We start from the raw sequence: 23,358 nt of genomic DNA, 5'->3' as shown, positions 1-23,358 counted from the left end.
ATGTTGCATATACAGTAAGTGTGGTGAGTCAGTTCATGCATAACTCAAGTGAGAGTCACATGGATGCTGTTATGCGAATTTTAAAGTACTTGAAGTCAGCCCCAGGAAGGGGAGTACTGTTTTCTAAACACAACAACATTCTTGAGGTTTGTGGCTTCACAGATGCAGATTGGGCTGGAAATATTACAGACAGGAGGTCGACATCAGGTTACTTTACCTTTGTGAAGGGTAATTTGGTTACATGGAAGAGCAAGAAATAGAAAGTTGTGGCACGGTCTAGTGCTGAGGCCGAGTATATAGGTATGGCTCACGGAGTGTGTGAATTGCTGTGGCTGAGAAATCTGTTACGTGATCTGGGTTTCAAACTCAAAAATACTATGCAGTTGTATTGTGACAACAAGGCAGCAATTAACATATCACAGAATCCAGTACAGCATGATCGTACTAAGCATGTGGAGGTGGATCGTCACTTTATAAAGGAAAAGCTAGATGCTAAAATTATTAGCTTTCCTTTCATCCCAACTGAAGAGCAACTTGCAGATATACTTACCAAAGGAGTTTCCAAGAAGGCATTTTATGACTCACTAAGCAAGTTGGGCATGGTTGATGTGCATGCGCCAACTTGAGAGGGAGTGTTAGCGTGAGTCATAGCATAATATTAGGGATAGAATATATTGTAATTATTTTGTAGTTAGTACTTACCTATTCTTTGTGTGGTAGAGGGTAGAGACGTAAGTCGATTGTATACCTGTAATCTCCTTTATATACACCTCCATTGTGAGATGAATAAAATCATCAGAAAATTCATTCTCTCAATCTTGTCTTATTTGACTTGTAAGGATGCTTTGTAACCACTATGCCCCTCACCCAAAACCAACCCAAGCTATAATTTCAGTGAGAACTCAGATCTAAAGGAGGAGGAAGAAGACGATAACTTTGAAGTTCTGGTGTTAGTGGTGTGTGGTTCATGGTTCTGTCGATAATAATGAGATTATTTTATATTTCTTCTAACCCGTGTTGGGCAATGTAAAAGAAACTGAGCATCAAACGTCGGTTCTCATTTTTAAAATCCAACGGTTGTAGTTACACGTCTGCATTGTTTTGATTTTCATGGACATCCTCTTCTGAACATCCCTGTATATTATGAGGCCCATCCTAGAGAGGACATCCTTACTTTAAGAATTTGAGTATTTTTACTATTTTACACTAATATATGACCTAATTGAATGATTTCAACCATTGAACCTTTAGATTCCTATGTAAGAATTACGTCTACAAAAAATGAACCAAATCCATAGTCATTTGGCTGTTCAAATTGTGTAAACAAATGTAGTCCATTAGATAAAATTAAAACGAACATTGTGCTAATCAAATAGTTAAACATTGTTTGATTTGGCTAATTTTTTGTAAGATTCATATGTGTGTATGTAACTAGAGAATGAATGGTTTAGATTATTAAATTACATGCTAAAAATAAATACATCCTCACCTTTTAAGTTTAAAGAGGTGCTCTCTAGATCCTCCATATATATATATAATTTTTTTTATCAAAAATGTTGGGGTGAGCTGCAGCACACCTTAACCCACTCTTGATTTCGTGCCTGCCCTTAGATGAAAAATATATAACCGGTTGATCAAATTCATTTTATTTAATGTACGTATATGTTATCGCGTATTAAAATAAAATACATGACGTCCAAAATTCAAAGTGCAAGATCAAATTAGAATGTATAATTAAACATGAAGCAACATTTGAATAAAATAGGAAAAAATTCTGTTTACTCCCCTAAACTTTGGGGTTAAAATCAGTTTGGTCCATCTTTCTGAGAATTAATCACTGTGGTACCTGCACTTTTAATTTCCATTATCGGGTCCAATATTTGAATTTGGCTCAAAACATGACGTCATGTGCTGAGTTGGAGCCGACATAGGGGCCCACTTTTCAGACTTCAAACCCTCAAGAAGGGCAAAATTGAATTTTCTAATTTAATCTAATTTCTATTTTTTTTCTCTACACACACACACACACTCTCTCTCTCTCTCTCTCGTTTCAGATGAAAGACGACGTAGATGACGACGTTTCAGAGCTCTCCTATTTCTCTCCTCGCCCCTGCAACCACTCTTCGTCTCCTTCCCTAAACCCCCAGCCCAAACCCTCCTTTTCATCTCCAGCCCTCATTCCAGGACCCGCCTGCGCCGTTCAGGCCGCGATGCACCGTTGCTCCTAGACCTCCTCTGACGAGCCGATTTCGACACAGGAGTTCATAAGGAGAGTCTTCGAGAATGGAGACGATGAAGACAACTATTTAGTCGCCGATTCTTGGCACCACGCTCTCGATTAAGAAGGCGGTGGCGACTCTCGGACCCCTTTGGTTTCGATCAAGAAGGGGCTTAGCACTCATAGAGTAGCTAAAGTAGTTCTATTACGTTGTCGTTTTGTTATCAATTGGAAATTTTGTGATCTCGGATTTGGGGTTGAAATGTTAGAATTGGGAGCCTTTTGAGAAAAATTGGAAGCCCTTAATCTGTATTAGGCAAATTAGGTTTTAAAGATTTGAGCTTTCATTAAAGGAGAAGGTGACCAGTTTTCCGGTCGGAGGAGAGGATGAAGTGGTCGAGGAGGAGAGGTTTCTGTATGAAAGAGAGAGTTTGATGAGAGAGAGAGACTGATATGTGTGTGTGTGTGTGTGTGTGTGTGAGAGAGAGAGAGAGAGAGAGAGAGAGAGTTCAATTTTTTTAATTTTTATTTTTATGAATTTAGCTTCAAAGGTTATTTTGAGAATTTACCCTTCTTATGGAGTGATCAATGGTTGAAAAATGGGCCCTATGTCGGCTCCACCTCAACACATGACGTTATGTCTCAAGCTAAATTCAAATTTTGGACCCGGATGATGGAAATTAAAAGGGCAGCTACCACAGTGATTAATCTAAGAAAGATGGACCAAACTGATTTTAACCCTAAAGTTCAGGAGATAAACTAAATTTAATCCAATAAAATAATATCAAACAAGTTAATAACATATCAGATATCTGGTGTAGATAAGGCGATGATATGCAGATTTAGTAAGATGTCAAGAGATGCAAGATCGGAGGTGGACTTGGGGTTGAATTTATATACAAAAATAAACTATGAATAAGTTGCCAAGTGGTTGGCGGCAAATAAGAAGCACCACCGACAAATTAAAATGATGAATTTGATGATGATCGACGATAAGATTACATTTCTATAATAAGGTGCTTTCTTAACTATAATGAGGCCTCAGTTTTGAACTGAAGTGGAGACTCTCCTCTTTGAAAATAAACAATTACAGACATCAAATCGATCGAGGCAGCGGCTCGCTCCTAATTGACCGGGATAATGCCGGCTTTGTTTCTTTTTTTAATCAATTAGAGAAAATTAGATAAAAACTCAAAAAACAAAGCTCCTATTAAGAAAAACTCATCCTTCTTTTAATCTACACTCAATTCACATAATTGAACCTTCCTTATAGGTTTTTAATCTATAATTAAGATTTTTCACGTCTTTTAATTTGACTTTTTTGCCCTTCTGATTGAATAAATAAAATATTCATCAAATATAGCTGTTGACTATTTTTTGAATTTAAATATTTAGAATTTAATACAATCAATTTAATCCTTGATTTTTCTCTTATTTAAAGCGATTAATTATCTTAATTATCCTATATTACTTCTTTTCCGATGTGATCCATATATTTGCTATTTTTTAATAAATATGTTTGTGTATCATCAGATTCTGTTATATTCCTATTATATAAATATTTCTCTTTCTCGACATGATTAAACATCCTCTCATTAAGGTATGTTATTTTGCTTATCCGTTCTAATAGGCCGGTGTAGTTATACAATCATTCCATATTCATTAATTTTCTAAAATGGTCGAGTTAATGTAATTAGCCCATGTAAAATGTACTTGATGTGGATTGATTGGTTTAAGATTTTTTTTTTTCCGCCCCTACATTTTTCTCCACATAGGTGCCTGATTCTATAGGGTGGTCAAGGACCACATAATAGTTATGTGTAACTGTAGAGTTTGCTTAATATATAATTATCCCTTAATTTTGGCACATTGAATAATTTTGAATGTGCAAGAGTTTTTGCACTATAATTTAGCAAACTCATTATTATCATTAATTGTTTTACAATTGAAAATGAACTTTACAATATTAAGAAATTTATTTCTAATATCAAAGTAATTTAAATACACATTCTTTTTGAAGAAATAAACCTAAAAATTTATTGAAATAGGGACAATGAGTACAACAGTAAATGATGTTCATCCAGTATTGAAATAAACAATTTTAAATTTGTTTTTTCAATTGAAATATAAACTTTACATTTTCGAACCTAATATAAAGAACATTATAACACTTCATCCGTCATGTAGTCTTCAAAAATCTCCCAACTACTAGAGCCCGGCATGTTGTGATTCCTTATACAATTGCAAATTACCTTCATAGATCTATTTCAAAGGTAAACCTCTTAGGATTTACATACATATATCCAAAATATATTATCTAAATTATAGGTATATTAATTGTCAATACTATATGTCACGCCCCGAATTTTGAATAACAAATTCAAATCCGAAACATGAATTTAACAACTAAATCAAATAAACGTTCTGAATTTTTTTCTCAGAACAAACACACCACTCGCCACTCAAATAAAAAGTCTCGAAGACCTCGAGTTTATTATTACAAATTCACTCTCACAAGTAAAATTGTAAAGCTCTAAATGAGCATAACAAACCTCACAATAGAAAATCAGAATAACACACTTGCAGCTACTCTACGCAGCTCGATCACCTTCCTGATTCTCTTGACCTGTAGTAGTACCCGCTACACAATTTGAATAGTGTACCGGGATTGCAACAACACCAAACCCGGTAAGCTTTTGACAGCTAGTATGAGTAAACAAGAATGAACTGTTGATTTATTAAAATACATTTCCTTTAACTCAAGTATAGAAATGTAGAAACATCACAATCACAACGACCACCACAAAACCACTTCACTTTCTCACTCTCATATATATATATATATATACTTATGAGTCACTCCCCGTTACCCTCATAAGATCACTCAACATTTGGCAGACAGACTAGAGCTCTAACTGATCGTTTCCACCTACCCGGCGCGAGGGCGTGGTTCACGATTTAATGCTATTAGTTTCCACCTACCCGGTACAAGGGCGTGGTTCACTAATAGATGCCATGGTCACTCCCGTGACCTATTGATCTCCACAGATCAATATATCTCAACAAATCAACAATTTATTGTTTCTCAACAATAAATTTAATACCTCTCACAATATTGTTGCTTTTCAACAATAAACTCAACACAACCATAACAGTACATAATATCTCACAATTTCAACAATACATATTATTTCACATAAATAATATATATATAGATAGACATTCACACAGGAATGCCCATTAATACCAACTATAGTTCACAATGACGACAAAAAATAAATTAATTAAAAGTACTCGGTTCGTAATATGAACCACGTGAGGTTTACTCACCTCGATAATCCCGCTGCGTCTTCAATTCCGCTCAAAATACGATCCACAATCGTCCACTAACTCAAACCGTCAATCACCTAGTCAGATACGATCTTAACTTAGCAATCATTCATAAACCACACATATACGGAAATCCAACGGTCTGATTCTAATTTAATGATGATCCAACGGCCAGATCGAATTTATATGATGATCCAACGGTCGGATCCTCACGGATCGCCCTTAGGATCATCCTCCAAAATTATCACGAAGATCCAACGGTCAGATCTTCTTGAATCACTCTAACAAACATCTCCTCAAAATTATACGAAAATCCGACGGTCAGATTCTCACGAATCGCCTTCCGAATCACTATTTCACAATTATACGAAGATCCAATGGTGGGATCTTCGCCCGTGACCACACAAAGTCATCGGGACAGTCATACGATCAACATATTCAAATTTGAAGTAAATCTGACGGTCGGATCTTAGCGGATCGTAAACCGAAGATAAAACGTAAAAACGTTAAATAGTAACGTCAAAACATAAATCCACTATTTATCAACGTTTTCTAAAATGACCTTGTAATATATCAAAACGCTCGTAAGGATGCGTAGATCATCACCTAGATAATAAAAACTCGAAATATGGTCGAATACGCCGCCACAAGCGGCGGTCAGTGGGTGGTCAACGCGGCGGTCAACGAAGGTCAACCACCTCCGATGCAAAAGTTGTCAACTACAAACTTGTTTAAAATGACGAGTTGATCCACTTTCATAACTAGCATGAAGTCTTAAAACGAAAGGAAGTGGTCGGAAATTACCTAGAACAGTCGAGGTGACTGGAAAATTTCCAGAATCCGGCGAGAAACTGCAGAAAACGGCGAGCTCCAATTCGACGTAAAAACGTCAATTTAAGGCTTCGATTCCTTCTGAAGAGTTGTTAAGAAACTCAAGAAGAACTCACTGGTTCAAGAATCACAGAAAAATATGGTCTGTAGCTCGAGATATACCGATCGAAAGCTTCGGTGGTCGGAAAAATTCCAGAATTTTGCAGAATCCGGCAAGGCTCGATTTCGACGTCAAAACTTCAATTTAAGGCTTCGATTCCTTCTGAAGAGTTGTTAAGAAACTCAAGAAGAACTCACTGGTTCAAGAATCACTCAAAACGACGTCCTGTAGCTCAAGATATTTGGATCGATAGTTCCGGTCTCGTTCTTGGTCGGGGTTGACTTGCAGCCACTGCTACGGGCCACGAAGCCGTGAAAGGCTGCTTCTGGGAGCTTCAGGAAGTTGAGGCAAGCACGAGGATGAAGTTTGGCAAGGATCGGTGGCCGGTAGCGTGAGATATCTCGATTTGGAACCAAAACGCGCTCAAACCGGCCTCGTGCTCCACCGCCGTGTACGGCTCAAGAGACAGCGAAAGGCTACCACTGGCAGCTGCGCAAGGAGGAGGCGAAGGCGTGGGACGTGGTCTGGGGTCGATCGATGGCTTGTGGAGAGAGAACAAGCTTGAAGAAAAATCTGGTTTTGTTTCGGCAGAAAGAGAGAACGAGAGAAAAATGAATTTTTTTCTTCTTCCTCCAAAGCCGGTATACCACCAATCCTATACAATTGTATAATAAAAAGCAAACTAGTGTCGCACCACTTTACTTAATGCTTGAAACACATAGCACGCCTCCATTTTTTTTTAACAAAGTGATTGCCACTACTTTGTGTTAAAACCAGAAATATAGGATTTGATTATTAATGTAGGGGAAATTTGATTAATCCTTGCTACAACAATAACAATTGAGATTTGACGTAAAATTAATCTCTACCAAATCGAAATGAATACTTCATTGAATAAAACTGCCGCCAAGTATTGCTCGATTGAAAATCGAGGTTATTACACTATAGGTTATGGAATAAACAACCTATGGTATAGAGTCACACAAATAATTTAAAACTACAAAAATAAACATCTAAATCATAGGTATTACATATTAAAGCAATCTAAGTATCTGGTAATTAGAAACAACGATTCTATTTTGAAAGAATGAAACTAAGTTTTGTACCAGATTCATAAATTGAAATTTCTAATTACTAAACATCCATCCAATTCAAGCTTTACACAAAATCAAGAGATTAACAAAGATATCATACTAAATAAATCTGATGAATAGGTAATTTGAATTACGAATATGATATATGTACCTATTTGAAAAAAAGTCTCTAACCCATAAGAAAATGATGAAATAAACCTCATGAATAGGTCCTTTGAAATCATATGCAACTTTGCGAAAGGTCTCCACCCAAAGAAAAAATGACGAATGAATTCACTAGCTTCTATATATAGGAAGAAACATACCAAAAATTCATCATTATATGATAATAATGAGATTAATGTAAACACCTAAAATTAAGTACTGATAAAAACCTAGAGTGAAGGTAATACCAACAATAACGTCAATCAAACTCCATAATATTTGCTTGATGATTTTGACTATTAATCCTATTTAATAGGTGAATGGGGAATTTGATAGTGGCAACTTTAGTAATTCTTAACAACATTGAGTTTTAATATTTATCCTATTTAATAGGTTTTTTTATTTTGAATAAACCTAATTAATTGGTTTGGGTGTATATTAAAACACTCTTATGGATGGGTTTATTCTAAAAGGGGTGTGTGAATTTGGGTGTAGAATCAAATTCCCATTTTTTTTATGCCAATGCCGGCTTTGTTAATATTCATTTCTTTTCACCTCTCATGGAGTAGTGTTAGACTTGGCGATGTGTTGTTTATTCTATTTAATGCAAGATTACCAGACAGAGTATTCAGTTCACCATCGGCACCTTAGTCTTATACGTTCTGTGTATAGGTACAGCTGGAGGTCCAGACTTGAAAAGTTTCATTGTCCAATTTCCTGAAGGTAGTTCAGTTAAAGGAAAATAAAGATAAATCTCGCTTAAGGGTGTTTTTTTTTTAGTCTCTCTGTGTTAGATTGTGTGATCTTCATTCAATAGCAATGCTATCAAACTATTGCTTTAAAGCTGCAGGTCCAGACTTGAAAAGTTTCATTGTCCAATTTCCTGTGTCCCGAGAAGGAAGTTTAGTTAAAGCAAAATAAAGATAAATCTTGCTTAAGAGGGTTTTGTTTTCAGTCTCTCTGTGTTAGATTGTGTGATCCTTATTCAATAGCAATGCTACCAAACTATTGCTTCAGTTTATATGGTTTCTTTACATAGGTGAGAGACAAATACGGCGGAAAAAAAAAAAAAAAACTTATTACTTTGTGGTTCTCCATCGGCACCTTAGTCTTATACGTTCTGTGTATAGGTACAGCTGGAGGTCCAGACTTGAAAAGTTTCATTGTCCAATTTCCTGAAGGTAGTTCAGTTAAAGGAAAATAAATATAAATCTCGCTTAAGGGTGTTTTTTTTTTTAGTCTCTCTGTGTTAGATTGTGTGATCTTCATTCAATAGCAATGCTATCAAACTATTACTCAATATAATTTTGTGTGTATCTTCATATTATAATGCAGTCATGACAAAGAAAGGAAAAAGACAGAAAAGGGCAGCAAGCACTTTACATCTCAAGTCTTCCACACGTTCACAGTCTGAAGACATTCCCAATGAATCAACACATGGTGACGAAGAGGTGGAAGGGCTGGAAACTGAGGCTACCAAGAGGAAAGGTAGAGGCCCTGCCAAAGGAGAAAAAGGCTACGGCATGAATGCAGAGATTTATGGAAAGAGGTATGTTTAAAGTCAGTCAATTTTTGTCGGAACGTGCCACCTCTTCCATTATTGAAATTGCATATGTTTTTCATGCTAAGTTTAATTATGTTTACAATGCCTAGGATTATAACTCCCCAAGCTTTGCGAAGTATTTGGCCCCTCTTCAAGTCAGAGCTGCAAGGCCCATTCATAACATGGGCACAATATCCGCAAGATCAATTGGATACGTTGTTTGACCTATGGAAGAATAAAAATTTCAAATTTGATTGCTCCGAGGAAGAACTGAAAGAGTATTCACGGAACATATCAAGACTCATTATAGTGACTGGATGAGTGAAATTCGGAATAGTGTTTTCCGCAAACACAAGACTGCTGCAGCTCGATATGACAACACTCCGTCGTATTTGAAGCCAGAAATATGGACACCAATGGTTGATGAATGGCTAAAAGAAACGTGGCAGGTGATTTCATAACTAAATATATATGATAGAATGAGTTTGGTGGTAGCTAACGAGTCATTAGTTTCGTTTTGAAATTGTTTTCAAGTCCCAAAATATATTTCTGTTTTCTTAAGTTTCTGTTTTCTGTTATTTATTTTCTATGCCAAAACAACTCCGATTTCTATAAAATTTTGGGGTTATTATCACAAATGGTACCTGAACTATACCTCAATCTTATCGATGGTACCTGAACTTCAATTTTGATCACAACCAGTACCCGAACTTTTCGATTTCATTTTAAATAGTACCTAGAGCCACCTCCGGTCACTATTCCGACTAAAAACGGCATGGGAGGCGATCATAGTGATGATTTGTGATGATTTCAAGGATTGCAATCATATATAGTGATGATTTTTTGGTAATAGACTTGCCTTAAACTTGTTTCTTTTTTCTTTTTTTTTTTTTTTGGATTTGGCTTTTTCGGCCGGAATAGTGACCGAAGATGGCCTTAGGTACCATTTAAAATGAAATTGAAAAGTTCGGGTATCGGTTGTGATCAAAATTGAAGTTCAGGTACCATCGATAAAATAGAAGATAAGTTCAGGTACCATTTGTGATAATAACCCAAAATTTTGTGTACATGTTATTCAATGTGTCTATGGTGTTCTGTAAAAGTTTCAGAAAATTCCATTGAGTCTAGGTTTGCTAAATAATTTAGTTCTGAACTGTGCAGCAGAGTATTTTAAACTAATTTAGTGACATTTGATTAATATTTCTTGTGTTTCTCGTTATTTACCTCTTTTAATGAAATGTATAGGAGAAGAGTGAGCGGAATGCAATTAATCGTGACAAATCAACTATGGTGCATACAACGGGTTCAGTTCCAATGGCGAAGTACATAAAAGAGGAGGTATGTACAACAAATAGTTTCGGATAGAATCTGCCTTATTTTTTTTCATTTATTAATGATTGTTTAGCTTCCACCTTGCCTCTATTGTCGGTTTACCCTATACACTTTTTTTTTTTTTTTCCCAATGCTTTCACCTTATTATTTAAATCTTGCAGATTGATAAGACTGGAGTTGAACCGAGTCCAATAGAGATGTTTAGAAGGTTTCATATTTCTAAGCCTAAAGATGGAAAACCGGAACATTGGCAGAGTGAGAAGGCAAAGGATCTTTATGTATGTTTTAGTATTTTATTTATAATTCTCCTTGACATTATAGTACGTACTTATATTAGTTATATATGTTTTCTTTGAAGGAATGTATGGAATTGCAAAAACGTATAGAGGAGACTTTGGGTGGTGATGGCGAAGACGAATTGGATGATTGGGACATATACAAGGAGGTGGTTGGTGGGTCTAAACATGGCAAAATTCGTGGCTTAGGTGACGGAATGGAACCACCTGAAGATGTGTGCGGTTCGAGTAGCAGCCAAACTTGCAATAAGCGCGTGTGTTTGGAACGTGACAAAGAGTTTGGACAATTGGAACAACAAGTTCATACTCTTACGGATATGGTGGCTGATTTGAAACACGTCCTTCAAGCTTTCATGGCAAATAGTTCAAGTCATTCTCAATTTGCGAGAGAATCACCGTTTTCAGTAAGTGAATGATATTCTGCTTTGGTCATTTTCAAAAACTCCATGCCTCTTTAAGTGATTGCATATTCTGCTTTGTCCTTTTGGGATTTTGATTTTGCTGAGTGAAACATATGGTTGCAAGTAAACCTAGCTTCTGATCGATTTTGTATGTGCCCTACTTTTTAAAGTGTGATTTGTATGATTGTATCACCTCTCTGCATATCTAATTGATTAGTCTTCTTTTGGTATTACATTGTGCATATATTTGTGCATGTTCAGTAATTGAAGGTTGCAAGAGTTGTCTTAGTTTATGCAATACCTTGATTTTAATTTATTTTTTATCATCACTTCATTGAAAAGAAAGAAAGAAAAAAATTGCATCACATCAGTTCATTATATAAATTAACATCCTCTCAAGTATGGCAACCATAAAATAAAGGCTGCTATAAGTTAAGTTTTGTTATTGTTTTATTCATGTATAACCTATATTGTATTTATGTGTTACAGCCTGCTTCTACTAATGGAGATTCTGAAACACATGCATCTTGATCCCTACTACTAGCTACTACTTATAAGGTCCTGGAAGAAACTTTTATTTGTTTTTAGTTTGGTATTGCTCTCGTACTATTTCTATTGTAATGGATGATGCTATTTTTCCTATGTATTAAGACTATGCAGTTTGAATTCAATAAATTACTCAAATCTTCACTATGTATCTATTTGGTGAGAAAATTTTATTTGTGAGAAAATTCTAATATTTAAAATTAAATGTAATCGCATTTACTATATTTATTCCGATTGTCGGTGAGTTATTTCCGACAACATTTTATGAATAAATCATATTTGTCGGTAAAAGTTATCTGTATGGACGGAAATATCCCACAAAGCAAATATGTCATTGAAAATACTCAAATTATGATTCCCGCCAAAATTCGTTAGTCGGAAATATTTATTCCGACGAAGGTATTGGTCGTAAATATGTCGTAGGAAAAAGTTTTCCGACAACTCTTGGGGTCGGAAAAAATGCGTCGGAAAATATTATTGCAACCAAACGAGTAGTCGAAACTAAGTCGTCGGAAATAGTTATTCCGATGAAAATATGGTCGGAAATAAGTCGTCGGAAATGCAATTATTTCCGACGAAAAATCTTAATTCCGTCGACTTTTTTCGGACGAAACAAACATTAATTCCGATCAAAACGAGACTCAAATCCGACGGTGATATTCGTCGGAAATGGTCAAGCATTTCTGACGGTTGGTCGGAAGAAATGTATTTCCGACCATGGAATTTCCGACGACTTTCCGATGACGACTTTTCGTCGGGAAGAGGTATTTCCGACGAAAATGCCCTATTTCCGACCATTTTTCGTCGTCGGAAATTACCGTCTGTGTTGTAGTGCATGTCATCTTTTCAGAATCCCCAACATAAACCTAAAAGTGAAGCAATAGATATTTTCCTAAATTGAAATTGGAATTTACATATGCTAACAGTGAGTGATCTTCTATAATTTTATTCTGCATAATTGTCCAAAACAAGAATAAAAGAACTCTGTAGAAGCAAGAACTCACAGCTAGTACAGACTACAACAGAAAATATTCAATTGAAACTTTATTTAAATTAAACTTGTTGCTATCTGGGAGAGAATATATGGGAATGAATCACAGGATTAGTACCTGTAATTAAAAGATAAAGTGATTTCAATTGTGGTTACCCTATCAGTGACTCAGAGATACTAAGAAACTACCAGAATGCAAATGATGATGTCCAACGAAGACAAGAAGATGCTAAGACATTCATAACTCATGCAAAAACAATGAATACTGAAAAGCTTCTTGCAACAAGCCTTCATTCTTATTGGAAAGTTTCTGAATAGAAGATGCTATAATCTTTCTAATGGGCTTCAGATTCATCTCCGTGGAGATTTTAGTCCAATAATTTAAATGTTCTGGAACTTTAGGTTGTAATCAACAATATCAAACTTGCCACAAATTCTTGGATTTAGTGTAGATTGAGTGGGTAAAAGACAACTATTATTTGACAATTCCATAGCTCTCAAAGTGTGACAAAAGATAAATCACTACATCCACAGGGTTCAACAAAACAATATAAGGAAATAGTGATAATACTGCCTATGAAATGGAATCGTACCTGAATCACAACCAAAATTCAGTGCCAAAGCTTCAAATTCATTGCTAGTGTCCAAAGCTCTCAGATTATCAAAATCGAGACCGGCAGATTGTGATTTTCCAGTTCTTGAACTGTGCTCTGATTCGTACACGAAGCTTCTTGAAATTCCAGAAATTAGAAAGAAACTGAAACATCGATGGACGAAAACCTAGCGAAGATTTGTAGACGAAAACAAGACTCGAACCTTTTCTTTGTTGCTTCTCTTCCAATCGGAGAAATGAGGTCGGCGCAACTCAGAGAATTGAGAGGTGACTCAAACACTCAAACCCACAACAATTTGAATAGATTCTCACCTTTTCTGACTAAAGGAAGCTCAGCCTATCCAACTCAAAACGAAGAAATTAACTTCACAGTAGAATCAGAATCATATTGGCTGAGATCGAGAAAGACTTACGGAAGCTTAGACGGCAGAAGGGAGAGAGAGACGGAGCGGGAGGCAGAGAAAAACCAAGGCTGTTGAGGACGGTGACAGCGAAAGAGAAGAGGGTGAAGGTGAGGAAGTGGAAGGAAATGGCTCCTATGAAATCGAAGCCATTCGAAAGGGATGGGTTTGTAAGAGATGGGTTTCTAGGTTCAAGGTCGAGAGAGAGCTGTGTGTCGAGTGTTGAGAGGTGGGCTGTGTTTTTTTTCTTTTTCTTTCTTTCTTTTGGACATGATGTGCAATTAAACCTAGCTAAAAATTCTCCAAGTTATTCACACAACAGAAATCTCACTAACTGTCGTCTGAGTGCAGCACTGAAAATCAAAATGTGAAATCATGGAGGGAAACATGGCGCCTTCAGCATTTTGGCTCAAAATGTTGCCGCCCAGTTCCATCTTCACACAACAGAAAATCTTAAATCTGTTGTACAATTACAACAGCTTGCACTAGGCCTATCTAGGGGAAGACATTCAAGCAAGCTTCCTCAAACTTTGATGCTTAGTTTTCCAATCACACAACGGAAATAGTAAAACCCGTTGTCCTAGTAGCCCAAATTTTAGTGTTTCAAGAGCCAACCAAGACTCCAAAGTGGAGGGAAATCTGCCGCTAAATTTTTTAAGACTCAGACGACAGACATTACTTCATTTCCATTGTGCAATGTAGTTCTGATAAAAAAGTTTTCACTTTGTTGGCATTCACACAACAGAATATAACAAGTACCGTTGTGTAATAAAGCTTACTTAAACACACAACATATGATTTTTGTTCCGTTGTGTGATTAGTGTTGCGTGATTAACTTTTTGTAGTAGTGATTGCACCTTTTGAATTATTGCATGTTGATATTTGGGGTGGTTATCATGTTGTCTCTATTTCTAGTGCACATTATTTTCTTACAATTGTTGATGACTATTCTTGATGCACTTGGGTATATCTTATGCGCCATAAGTTTGACACTCGTAATCTCTTAATAGCTTTCATTAACCTTGTTGAAACCCAATTTTCTTCTAAGGTTAAAATTGTGAGAAGTGACAATGGCCCAAAATTTAATATTCACAATTTTTATTCCACCAAAGGCATCCTCCATCAAACAAGTTGTGTTGCTACCCCCCAACAGAACGGTGTCGCTGAGCGCAAGCACCGTCATTTACTTAATGTGGCACGAGCCTTGCTTTTGCAAGCCTACCTACCAAAACATTTTTGGGGGGAGGCGATCTTAACAGCCACATATCTTATCAATAGGACTCCTACACCTCTTCTGAAAGGTAAAACTCCATATGAGTTATTGTTTCAAGTCAAACCACATTATTCTCATTTAAGAGTGTTTGGATGCTTGTGTTTGTAGAATCGCTGTAAATCTGTATGTAATTAGGATTTTATTTAATTAGGATATCCTGTAATTATGGAAAGATTGTTTCTTATTAGAGTTAGACTACTCCTTTGTACTTGTATATATACCCTCATTGTGGGATGAATAGAATTATCGAATTAACCCTGAATTGAAGTATTCTTTTCTACTTGGTATCAGAGCAGGTTCAATCCTTTGAACTTGCGCTGCATCCTTTGAATCCTGAATCCTGAATCCCGAAGAACACCACAAACCGCTGCGTACCACCACCGTTGAAATCAAACCATCCTGAATTTCAAACCACCATCACCCTACCTTTTTTCGAGGAAAAAAAAAAAAAAAAAAAAAAAAACTTTTTTTTTCAAAAACATTGATATCCATCTTGAAACCCTTGAAAATCCAATCCTGCGAAAATCATGAATTCCTCAATGATGCAATCAGAGAAACAGGCTATGGGGCATTCGGTGACTACCGAATTTTCTGTTATGGCTCAACGCAAACAGGGTCCTCCAGGCTTCTCAGGACCTTCTCCACACCGTCCTCTCGGTAAACCAAATCCATATGCAAACAAAAGGTGCATTATCTGTGGGGAATTAGGTCATAGCAAGGAGCGGTGCTATGAAGTGATTGGTTACCCTAATTGGTGGGACTTCACCAAGAAACCGCGAAAGAATCTGGGCAAGGCCGCTGTTGCTACTAAAGAGGAAGTTTACCTAGACAATGCCTCCGCTAATGTAGCGCAGTCAGGTATGAAGGGTAAGGTTACTTTTAATAGTACATGGATAATTGATACAGGTGCATCTGACCATATGACCAATGACCCAAGTCTTGTGAAAAACCTTAGATGTTCCCCTCAAGACGTTATCTCTACTGCTGATGGTACTCCAACTCCGGTCACCGGAGAAGGTTCTATTGCTTTATCTGATACCTTAACCCTTGAATCTGTCTTAGTTGTTCCATCACTAGCTTATAATCTCCTGTCTGTTGGTCAAGTTATTTTATCTCTTGCATGTATTGTGACCTTCTATCCGTCTTTCTGTGTGTATCAGGACATTCTGACTCGACGTATTCTTGGTTATGGTGTTAGAAGGGGGAAATTATACTATCTGGATCTGACAGAGACTGGAAAGAAACAAAAGCATCTTTTGGGACAAGCTAATCAGATCAACGGGGTAGAGAATGCGAAGGAAGCTGTATGGTTATGGCATCGCCGTTTACGTCATCTATCCTTTCGTTATCTTAAGAAGCTGCAACCTCAATTGTTTTCAGTTGTTAGTGATTTGGATTTCCACTGTGACATCTGTGAACTGGCCAAGAGTCACCGTATTTCATATTCACCAAGTCTTAATAAAAGTCCTGTTCCTTTTATGAAGATTCACTCCGATGTCTGGGGTCTTGCGAAAATTCCTTCTCTTTCTAGAGCTCGGTATTTTGTAACGTTTATTGATGATTGCACTCGCATGACATGGGTGTCATTACTGAAGAATAAGAGTGATGTATTTGGAATGTTTACCGAATTTCACAAAATGGTGGCAACTCAGTATCAACAATCCATTAGAGTGTTTCAGTCTGACAATGGTGGAGAGTTTGTGAATGGCCATATGATTGAGTTTTGCCGGTCACATGGAATTCGTCATCAAACCTCCAATTCTTATACTCCTCAACAGAATGGTTTAGCAGAACGGAAGAACAGGCAGTTGATGGAAGTTGTTCGTGCTTCCTTATTTGGCATGAATGTACCTCGGTCCTATTGGGGAGAAGCAGTAAAATCAGCAGCATATCTTATCAACCGTACTCCTTCACGGGTGATTGAGTTTCAGAATCCTCATCAGAAGCTTCATGCACTTTTGACCATCCATTCTATGCCTAATTTGGAGCCCCGGGTGTTTGGGTGCACAGCCTATGTTCATATTCCCAAGCCTCAACGCAACAAGCTTGATCCCCGTGCCCGTAAGTGTATCTTTGTTGGTTATGCTGACTTCCAGAAGGGTTATCGATGTTATGATCCCCTTACTGGCACTATACATGTCTTTCTTGATATTGCTTTTCGTGAATCCGAGCCTTATTACTCAGGGGGAGCTTCTCAGTCTTCCCTTCAGGGGGAGAGAGGTTGTGAAGGGAATCCTCGTTCTATTATTGATTTTGATGTCTTTGAAGACTTGGAAAATTTGGAGGATACATTTGAGGGTAGAAATTTGGAAACAGAAAATGCAGTTGCCGAACAGAGCATTGTGAATTCCGAAATACACAATGCGACTGCCGAACGAAGTGTTGCGAATTCCGAAACAGAAAATGCAACTGCCGAACAGAGTGTTGTGAATTCCGAAACAGAAAATGTAACTGCCGAACAGAGTGTTGTGAATTCCAAAACAGAAAATGTAACTGCCGAACAGAGTGTTGTGAATTCCGAGACAGAAGAGATGACTTTTCTAGATAGTTTGAATCAAAATCAAGACGTATCTGAAGCTCACACACAAGATATTCCCCCTTCTGCATCACCAACTGAAGATCCCGGTCAGAATGATCCTTCTCAGGTACCCCTAAACTTTAATGAATCTTCTGGGTTAGAAAGTGTCGAACCTAGGAAATCACAAAGGGTTACCGAGGGAATTCCTAAGAAACAATATGAACCAGATATCAAAGCCAAAGCTAAATACCCTATAGCTAATTTTATGTCTAACCATAGGATTTCTGGGTCACATGCGCTTGTTGTTGATCAATTATCTACTGTATCTATTCCTAGTAACGTGCAGGATGCATTGACGGATCCAAAATGGACAAAGGCGATGAATGAAGAATTGGAAGCTCTTCAAAAGAATGCAACATGGGAGCTAGTACCTATGCCGGTTGGAAAGAAGACTGTAGGGTGTCGTTGGGTATTTACTGTGAAGCTTAATGCAGATGGAACTATTAATAGATACAAGGCGAGGTTGGTTGCCAAAGGATATACACAACGCTATGGGATTGATTATGAGGAGACTTTTGCACCTGTGGCAAAGATTAATACTGTCCGGATTCTAATCTCACTTGCAGCAAACAAAGATTGGCCATTGCACCAGTTTGATGTGAAGAATGCGTTTCTTAATGGGAATTTGGAGGAAGAAGTGTACATGGATGTGCCCCCAGGTGTTAAGAATTACCCAAGTGACGTTGGCAAGGTGTGTAAATTGAAGAAGTCTTTGTATGGCCTGAAGCAGTCTCCAAGAGCTTGGTTTGGAAGATTTTCAAAGCCCATGAAAGCTTTTGGGTACAGACAAAGCAATTCTGACCATACCTTGTTTATCAAACGCAAGAATGGTAAGATAACAGCTCTTATTGTGTATGTTGATGACATGATTGTTACAGGGGATGATCCGAAAGAGATGAATGAATTGCAAAAGTATCTGTCAAAGGAGTTTGAAATGAAGGATCTGGGACAACTGAAGTATTTTCTAGGTATTGAAGTTGCAAGGTCTAAGAAGGGGATTTTTCTTTCACAAAGGAAGTATGTCCTTGATTTACTTGCTGAAACAGGGATGCTGGACTGCAGACCAATGGAGACACCCATTGAGATGAATCACAGACTTGCTATTTATCCTGATCAAGTTCCAACTGACAAAGGGAGGTATCAACGTCTTGTAGGAAGGTTGATTTATCTTTCACATACTAGACCTGATATTGCTTATGCTGTGAGTGTTGTTAGTCAATTTATGCATTGTCCTAGTGAAGAGCATATGGATGCAGTCTTTCGTATTTTGAAGTACTTGAAGATGGCGCCAGGTAAAGGGTTACTGTTTCAGAAAAAAGATGAATTGGAAGTTGTTGGGTACACAGATGCAGATTGGGCTGGTGATAAAACTGATAGACGTTCTACATCTGGGTACTTCACTTTTGTTGGAAGGAACCTTGTCACTTGGCGTAGCAAAAAGCAGAAAGTTATTGCCAGATCAAGTGCAGAAGCTGAGTTCCGAGGTATGGCACACGGAGTCTGTGAAATGTTGTGGATTCGTAATGTCTTGAAAGACCTGGGTTACAAGCTTAAAAAGCCTATGGATTTGCATTGTGATAATACAGCTGCCATTGAGATTGCACATAATCCAGTTCAGCATGATAGAACAAAGCATGTGGAGGTTGACCGTCATTTTATTAAAGAAAATCTTGACAGAAAGGTTATTCGCTTTCCATTTGTAAACTCAGAGGAGCAATTAGCTGATGTTCTTACTAAAGGAGTGTCCAGGAAGGTATTTGACAGCTCAGTTGACAAGTTGGGCATGATAGACATCTATGCACCAACTTGAGGGGGAGTGTAGAATCGTTGTAAATCTGTATGTAATTAGGATTTTATTTAATTAGGATATCCTGTAATTATGGAAAGATTGTTTCCTATTAGAGTTAGACTACTCCTTTGTACTTGTATATATACCCTCATTGTGGGATGAATAGAATTATCGAATTAACCCTGAATTGAAGTATTCTTTTCTACTGTGTTTTGCCTCAACTCATGCTCAGCATCCTTCCAAATTTGATGCCCGTGCCACTCATTGCATATTTTTGGGTTACCCATATGGTCAAAAGGGTTATCGTGTCTATGACATTGCACTTGGTAAAAGTTTCACTTCACGGGATGTAGTATTCCACGAAGATCATTTTCCTTTTTGCTCATCTTCCGCTGCTGAAAATAAAACAGTCTTACCTAATGTTGTACCTGACCATCCAAGTGATTCTGATCTTTCCAATGAGGTGCCTATTCTCCCTAAGGAAGAGTCTTCCAAAACCTTAGGTGATGTGCCTTCTCCATCTTTATCACATTCTATACCACCTTCTGAACCTATTCCACCATTAGTTGCACCACAACAACGACTTACATGTGCCACTAATCCACCAAACTACCTTAAAGATTTTCGATCATGTCACCACCACACTCCCTTCACGTTCCAGTTCCTCATCAACCTCGCTCGTGGTCAAGAATAAAGGTACTCCTTACTCATTATCCAATTTCCTTTCCTATGATCGTCGATCCCATAATCACCGTGTTTTCACCACCTCTCTTTCTCTTGCCAAAGAACCACAAACATTTTTGCAGGCCGTTCAAGATCCTAAGTGGCGTGATGCCATGAGAAGTGAAATTGATGCCCTTAAAGCAAACCACACTTGGACACTTCAACATCTTCCACATGGAAAGAAACCCATCGGTTGTAAATGGGTATATAAAATCAAGCTTAAACCGGATGGAACAGTGGAGCGGTACAAAGCTCATTTGGTTGCAAAAGGTTACAAGCAAGTTGAAGGCTTTGATTATTGAGAAACCTTTGCTCCCGTAGCTAAATTGGTTACCGTTCGACTTCTACTTGCTATTGCTGCCACCCAAGGATGACACCTTCATCAACTTGATGTTAACAACGCATTTTTACATGGAGACCTTTATGAGGAAGTTTACATGCATGTCTCTAGCACCTGGTTTCGGACGAAAGGGGGAGACTCGTTGTATGAGCTGAAACAAGCCTCAAGACAATGGTTCTTAAAATTGACATAAGTTCTTATTGGTGCTGGGTACAAACAATCGAAAGCAGACTACTCCTTGTTCATCGTATTCCAAGGTAATTGCTTTACTGCAATTCTAGTTTACGTTGATGACATCATATTGGCAGGGAACAACTTGCAACAAATTCAAGCAACCAAAGAATTCTTGAGAAAACACTTCAAACTCAAGGACCTTGGGCATTTAAAATACTTCTTGGGGATAGAGGTGGCCCGATCAGCAAAAGGAATTTCACTCTCACAAAGAAAGTATGCACTAGAAATACTAGAAGATACAGGTTTTCTAGGAGCCAAGCCAGCAAAGTTTCCTATGGACCAAAATTTGACTCTCACCCAATCAAATGGAGAACTTCTAAAGGATCCTTCCTCATATCAAAGATTGGTTGGCCACTTGATTTATCTAACTATCACGCGACCAGATTTGGTATACGCAGTACATGTTTTGAGTCAATTCATGGATAAACCTAGGGTGCCACACCTTGATGCAGCTCATAGAGTCTTGAGGTATCTAAAACAAACACCAGGCCAAGGAATTCTGTTATCAGCCACAAGTTCAATTCCGCTAAGAGCCTTTTGTGATGCCGATTGGGCACGTTCCAAGGACACTAGAAGGTCAATTACTGGCTATTGCATATTTCTTGGTCAATCACCTATCTCTTGGAAAACTAAGAAGCAAACAACAGTTGCCCGATCGACCGCGGAGGCAGAGTATCGTTCCATGGCAACCACATGTTGTGAAATAACTTGGCTCAAATATGTCCTAAATGATTTGAGGATCAAACATTCACAATCTGTCATCTTATATTGTGATAATCAGGCGGCTCTCCATATTGCTTCAAATCCGGTTTTCCATGAACGGACTAAGCACATAGAAATTGATTGTCACTTGGTACGTGAAAAGCTTCAAGAAGGCATGATACAAACTGCTCATATTCGAACAAGTGATCAACCAGCAGACTTGTTTACTAAAGCTTTGAGTTCATCTTAGTTTCAAGTCCTAATTGGCAAGTTGGGTGTCATTAACATACACTCCCAACTTGATGGGGAGTGTTAAAGAATGCTAAAATCAGGTAAATCTCTGTGAGTGGATTGCAGCAATAACCTATGATCAATTGTAGGAGTGTGACTGACTGACTGACAACTCTAGATAATTCTTTCCTTGTTTGTAATGCGTAGATTAGGCAATCATGTCAATTATAGGCTCTAATGTAGTATTTTGTCTTTTGACTCCTTGTATATAATTTTGTACAATTCACTGAGAAATATAATCTGAAACGATTCAGCCATTTAGTTTCTTTAGACCTTATCCCATCCATATTATTTCATTCCCAATTGGAGAGATCTCTCTAGATCAGCCATTTTCAACACTTCGAGGATCGCCCGATTGGTACAGAGGTGTTGATCTACATCTATCGGACCTTACAGCGGAAGGACATGATCATGAGATACAGGGTTCCAGATCAACCAAAAAATAGAGGTTATTCAACTCTGAAGGATTGTTAACTGATCCTTCTTCAAACTAGAAATAGAGAAGACCTTTAAAATTCAATTACTCTGTGATTGTTGATTATGAATGGACAGAGACGGATGGAGACTTACATGGATCATGGATGCTTCTGCGGGAGAATGAGTTTTTATTTTATTTTTGCGGAAGAAGAAGAAGAAGAAGAAAGGGAGATGATACTGCTCCGTGAATTCCTTTTGTCAAATTTGACGCCGTTTCTCTTCAAAGCTAATATTTTATCAGTATTTTTTTTTTTGCTGAGCTGTCAAGTTCTGAGTCATTGGATTTAATTATGATGGCCAAGATCGAAAGTCAAGGATAACCAAGGACAATTAAGAGCCATGGAGAGGATCCGGACCCAAGTAGCTTTATCCTCGCTTGCATAATGAACTTTCAATAAATGGAGACTTTTTAATAAAGTGCCTTTATCGGGATGAAATCAGCTGTTTCAGATTTTTGTGTCTCAATTCTGTCCCCTCAACATGATTGGTCCACAGAGATTAAAATATGGAACAAAATATTAAGAAAATATTTTTTCAGTCTCTGTGGACCAATCATGTTGAGGGAACAGAATTGGGATATAATAACACTACTAGAATAATGTCATAAGACATCGCCACTATTAAATCGGTCAGGATTGAACCTGATGTTAAAAAACATGTTAACATCAGTTTGTGAAAAAACCGATTTCTATTGTTATTATAGACATCAGTCACCAAATAAAACAATGAGAAAAGTTTCGTTCGAAAAATTTTCAAAAACGCGGAGGGACTAAGTTTGAAACTTTTGAGAAACGCGAGACCAATTATTTCATTCCCCCACTTAGTATTTTTTCCCTCTGTCTGAAACTATCGAACCCTAATAACTCTCACTTTTCTGAAAACTCTCGAACCTTGTCAACCTCGTTCTCTCTCCAACCTGACCTGCCCCGATTCCCCGACCTCGTTCTCCAACCTGGCCTGAGCTCGTTGTCCGATCCGAGCTGCTCGAGCTCCTTCTCCGACCCGAGCCGCTCGAGCTCCTTCTCCGACTCGACCCAACCTCAAAACGACTCGTTTCGCTCTCCCGATCTCCGCAGCAACGCTTCGATCGTCGTCCGGCCGGCGCTGAGCT

At 37.7% G+C, this 23,358-nt stretch overlaps 2 protein-coding genes across 2 annotated transcripts; both read left to right on the top strand.

Annotated features, from left to right (window-relative positions):
* The first annotated feature begins 8,861 nt into the window (after nt 1-8,861).
* Nucleotides 8,862-12,503, top strand: LOC133734114 (uncharacterized). Its single transcript, XM_062161753.1, has 7 exons — nt 8,862-8,898; nt 9,053-9,266; nt 9,371-9,709; nt 10,506-10,598; nt 10,754-10,870; nt 10,951-11,292; nt 11,779-12,503. The coding sequence occupies exons 3-7, from the start codon at nt 9,578-9,580 to the stop codon at nt 11,818-11,820; spliced, it is 726 nt and encodes a 241-aa protein (XP_062017737.1). The 5' UTR covers nt 8,862-8,898; nt 9,053-9,266; nt 9,371-9,577; the 3' UTR covers nt 11,821-12,503.
* A 7,813-nt stretch (nt 12,504-20,316) lies between these two features.
* On the top strand, nt 20,317-21,729 carry LOC133730218 (uncharacterized mitochondrial protein AtMg00810-like). Its single transcript, XM_062157850.1, has 2 exons — nt 20,317-20,473; nt 20,852-21,729. The coding sequence occupies exons 1-2, from the start codon at nt 20,317-20,319 to the stop codon at nt 21,727-21,729; spliced, it is 1,035 nt and encodes a 344-aa protein (XP_062013834.1).
* Nucleotides 21,730-23,358: the final 1,629 nt, after the last annotated feature.

Source organism: Rosa rugosa, chromosome 2 (assembly GCF_958449725.1).
Source record: "Rosa rugosa chromosome 2, drRosRugo1.1, whole genome shotgun sequence".
Lineage (NCBI taxonomy): Eukaryota > Viridiplantae > Streptophyta > Magnoliopsida > Rosales > Rosaceae > Rosa > Rosa rugosa.
The sequence above is the reverse complement of the archived record's forward strand: the minus strand, read 5'-3'. Positions and strand labels throughout refer to the sequence as shown.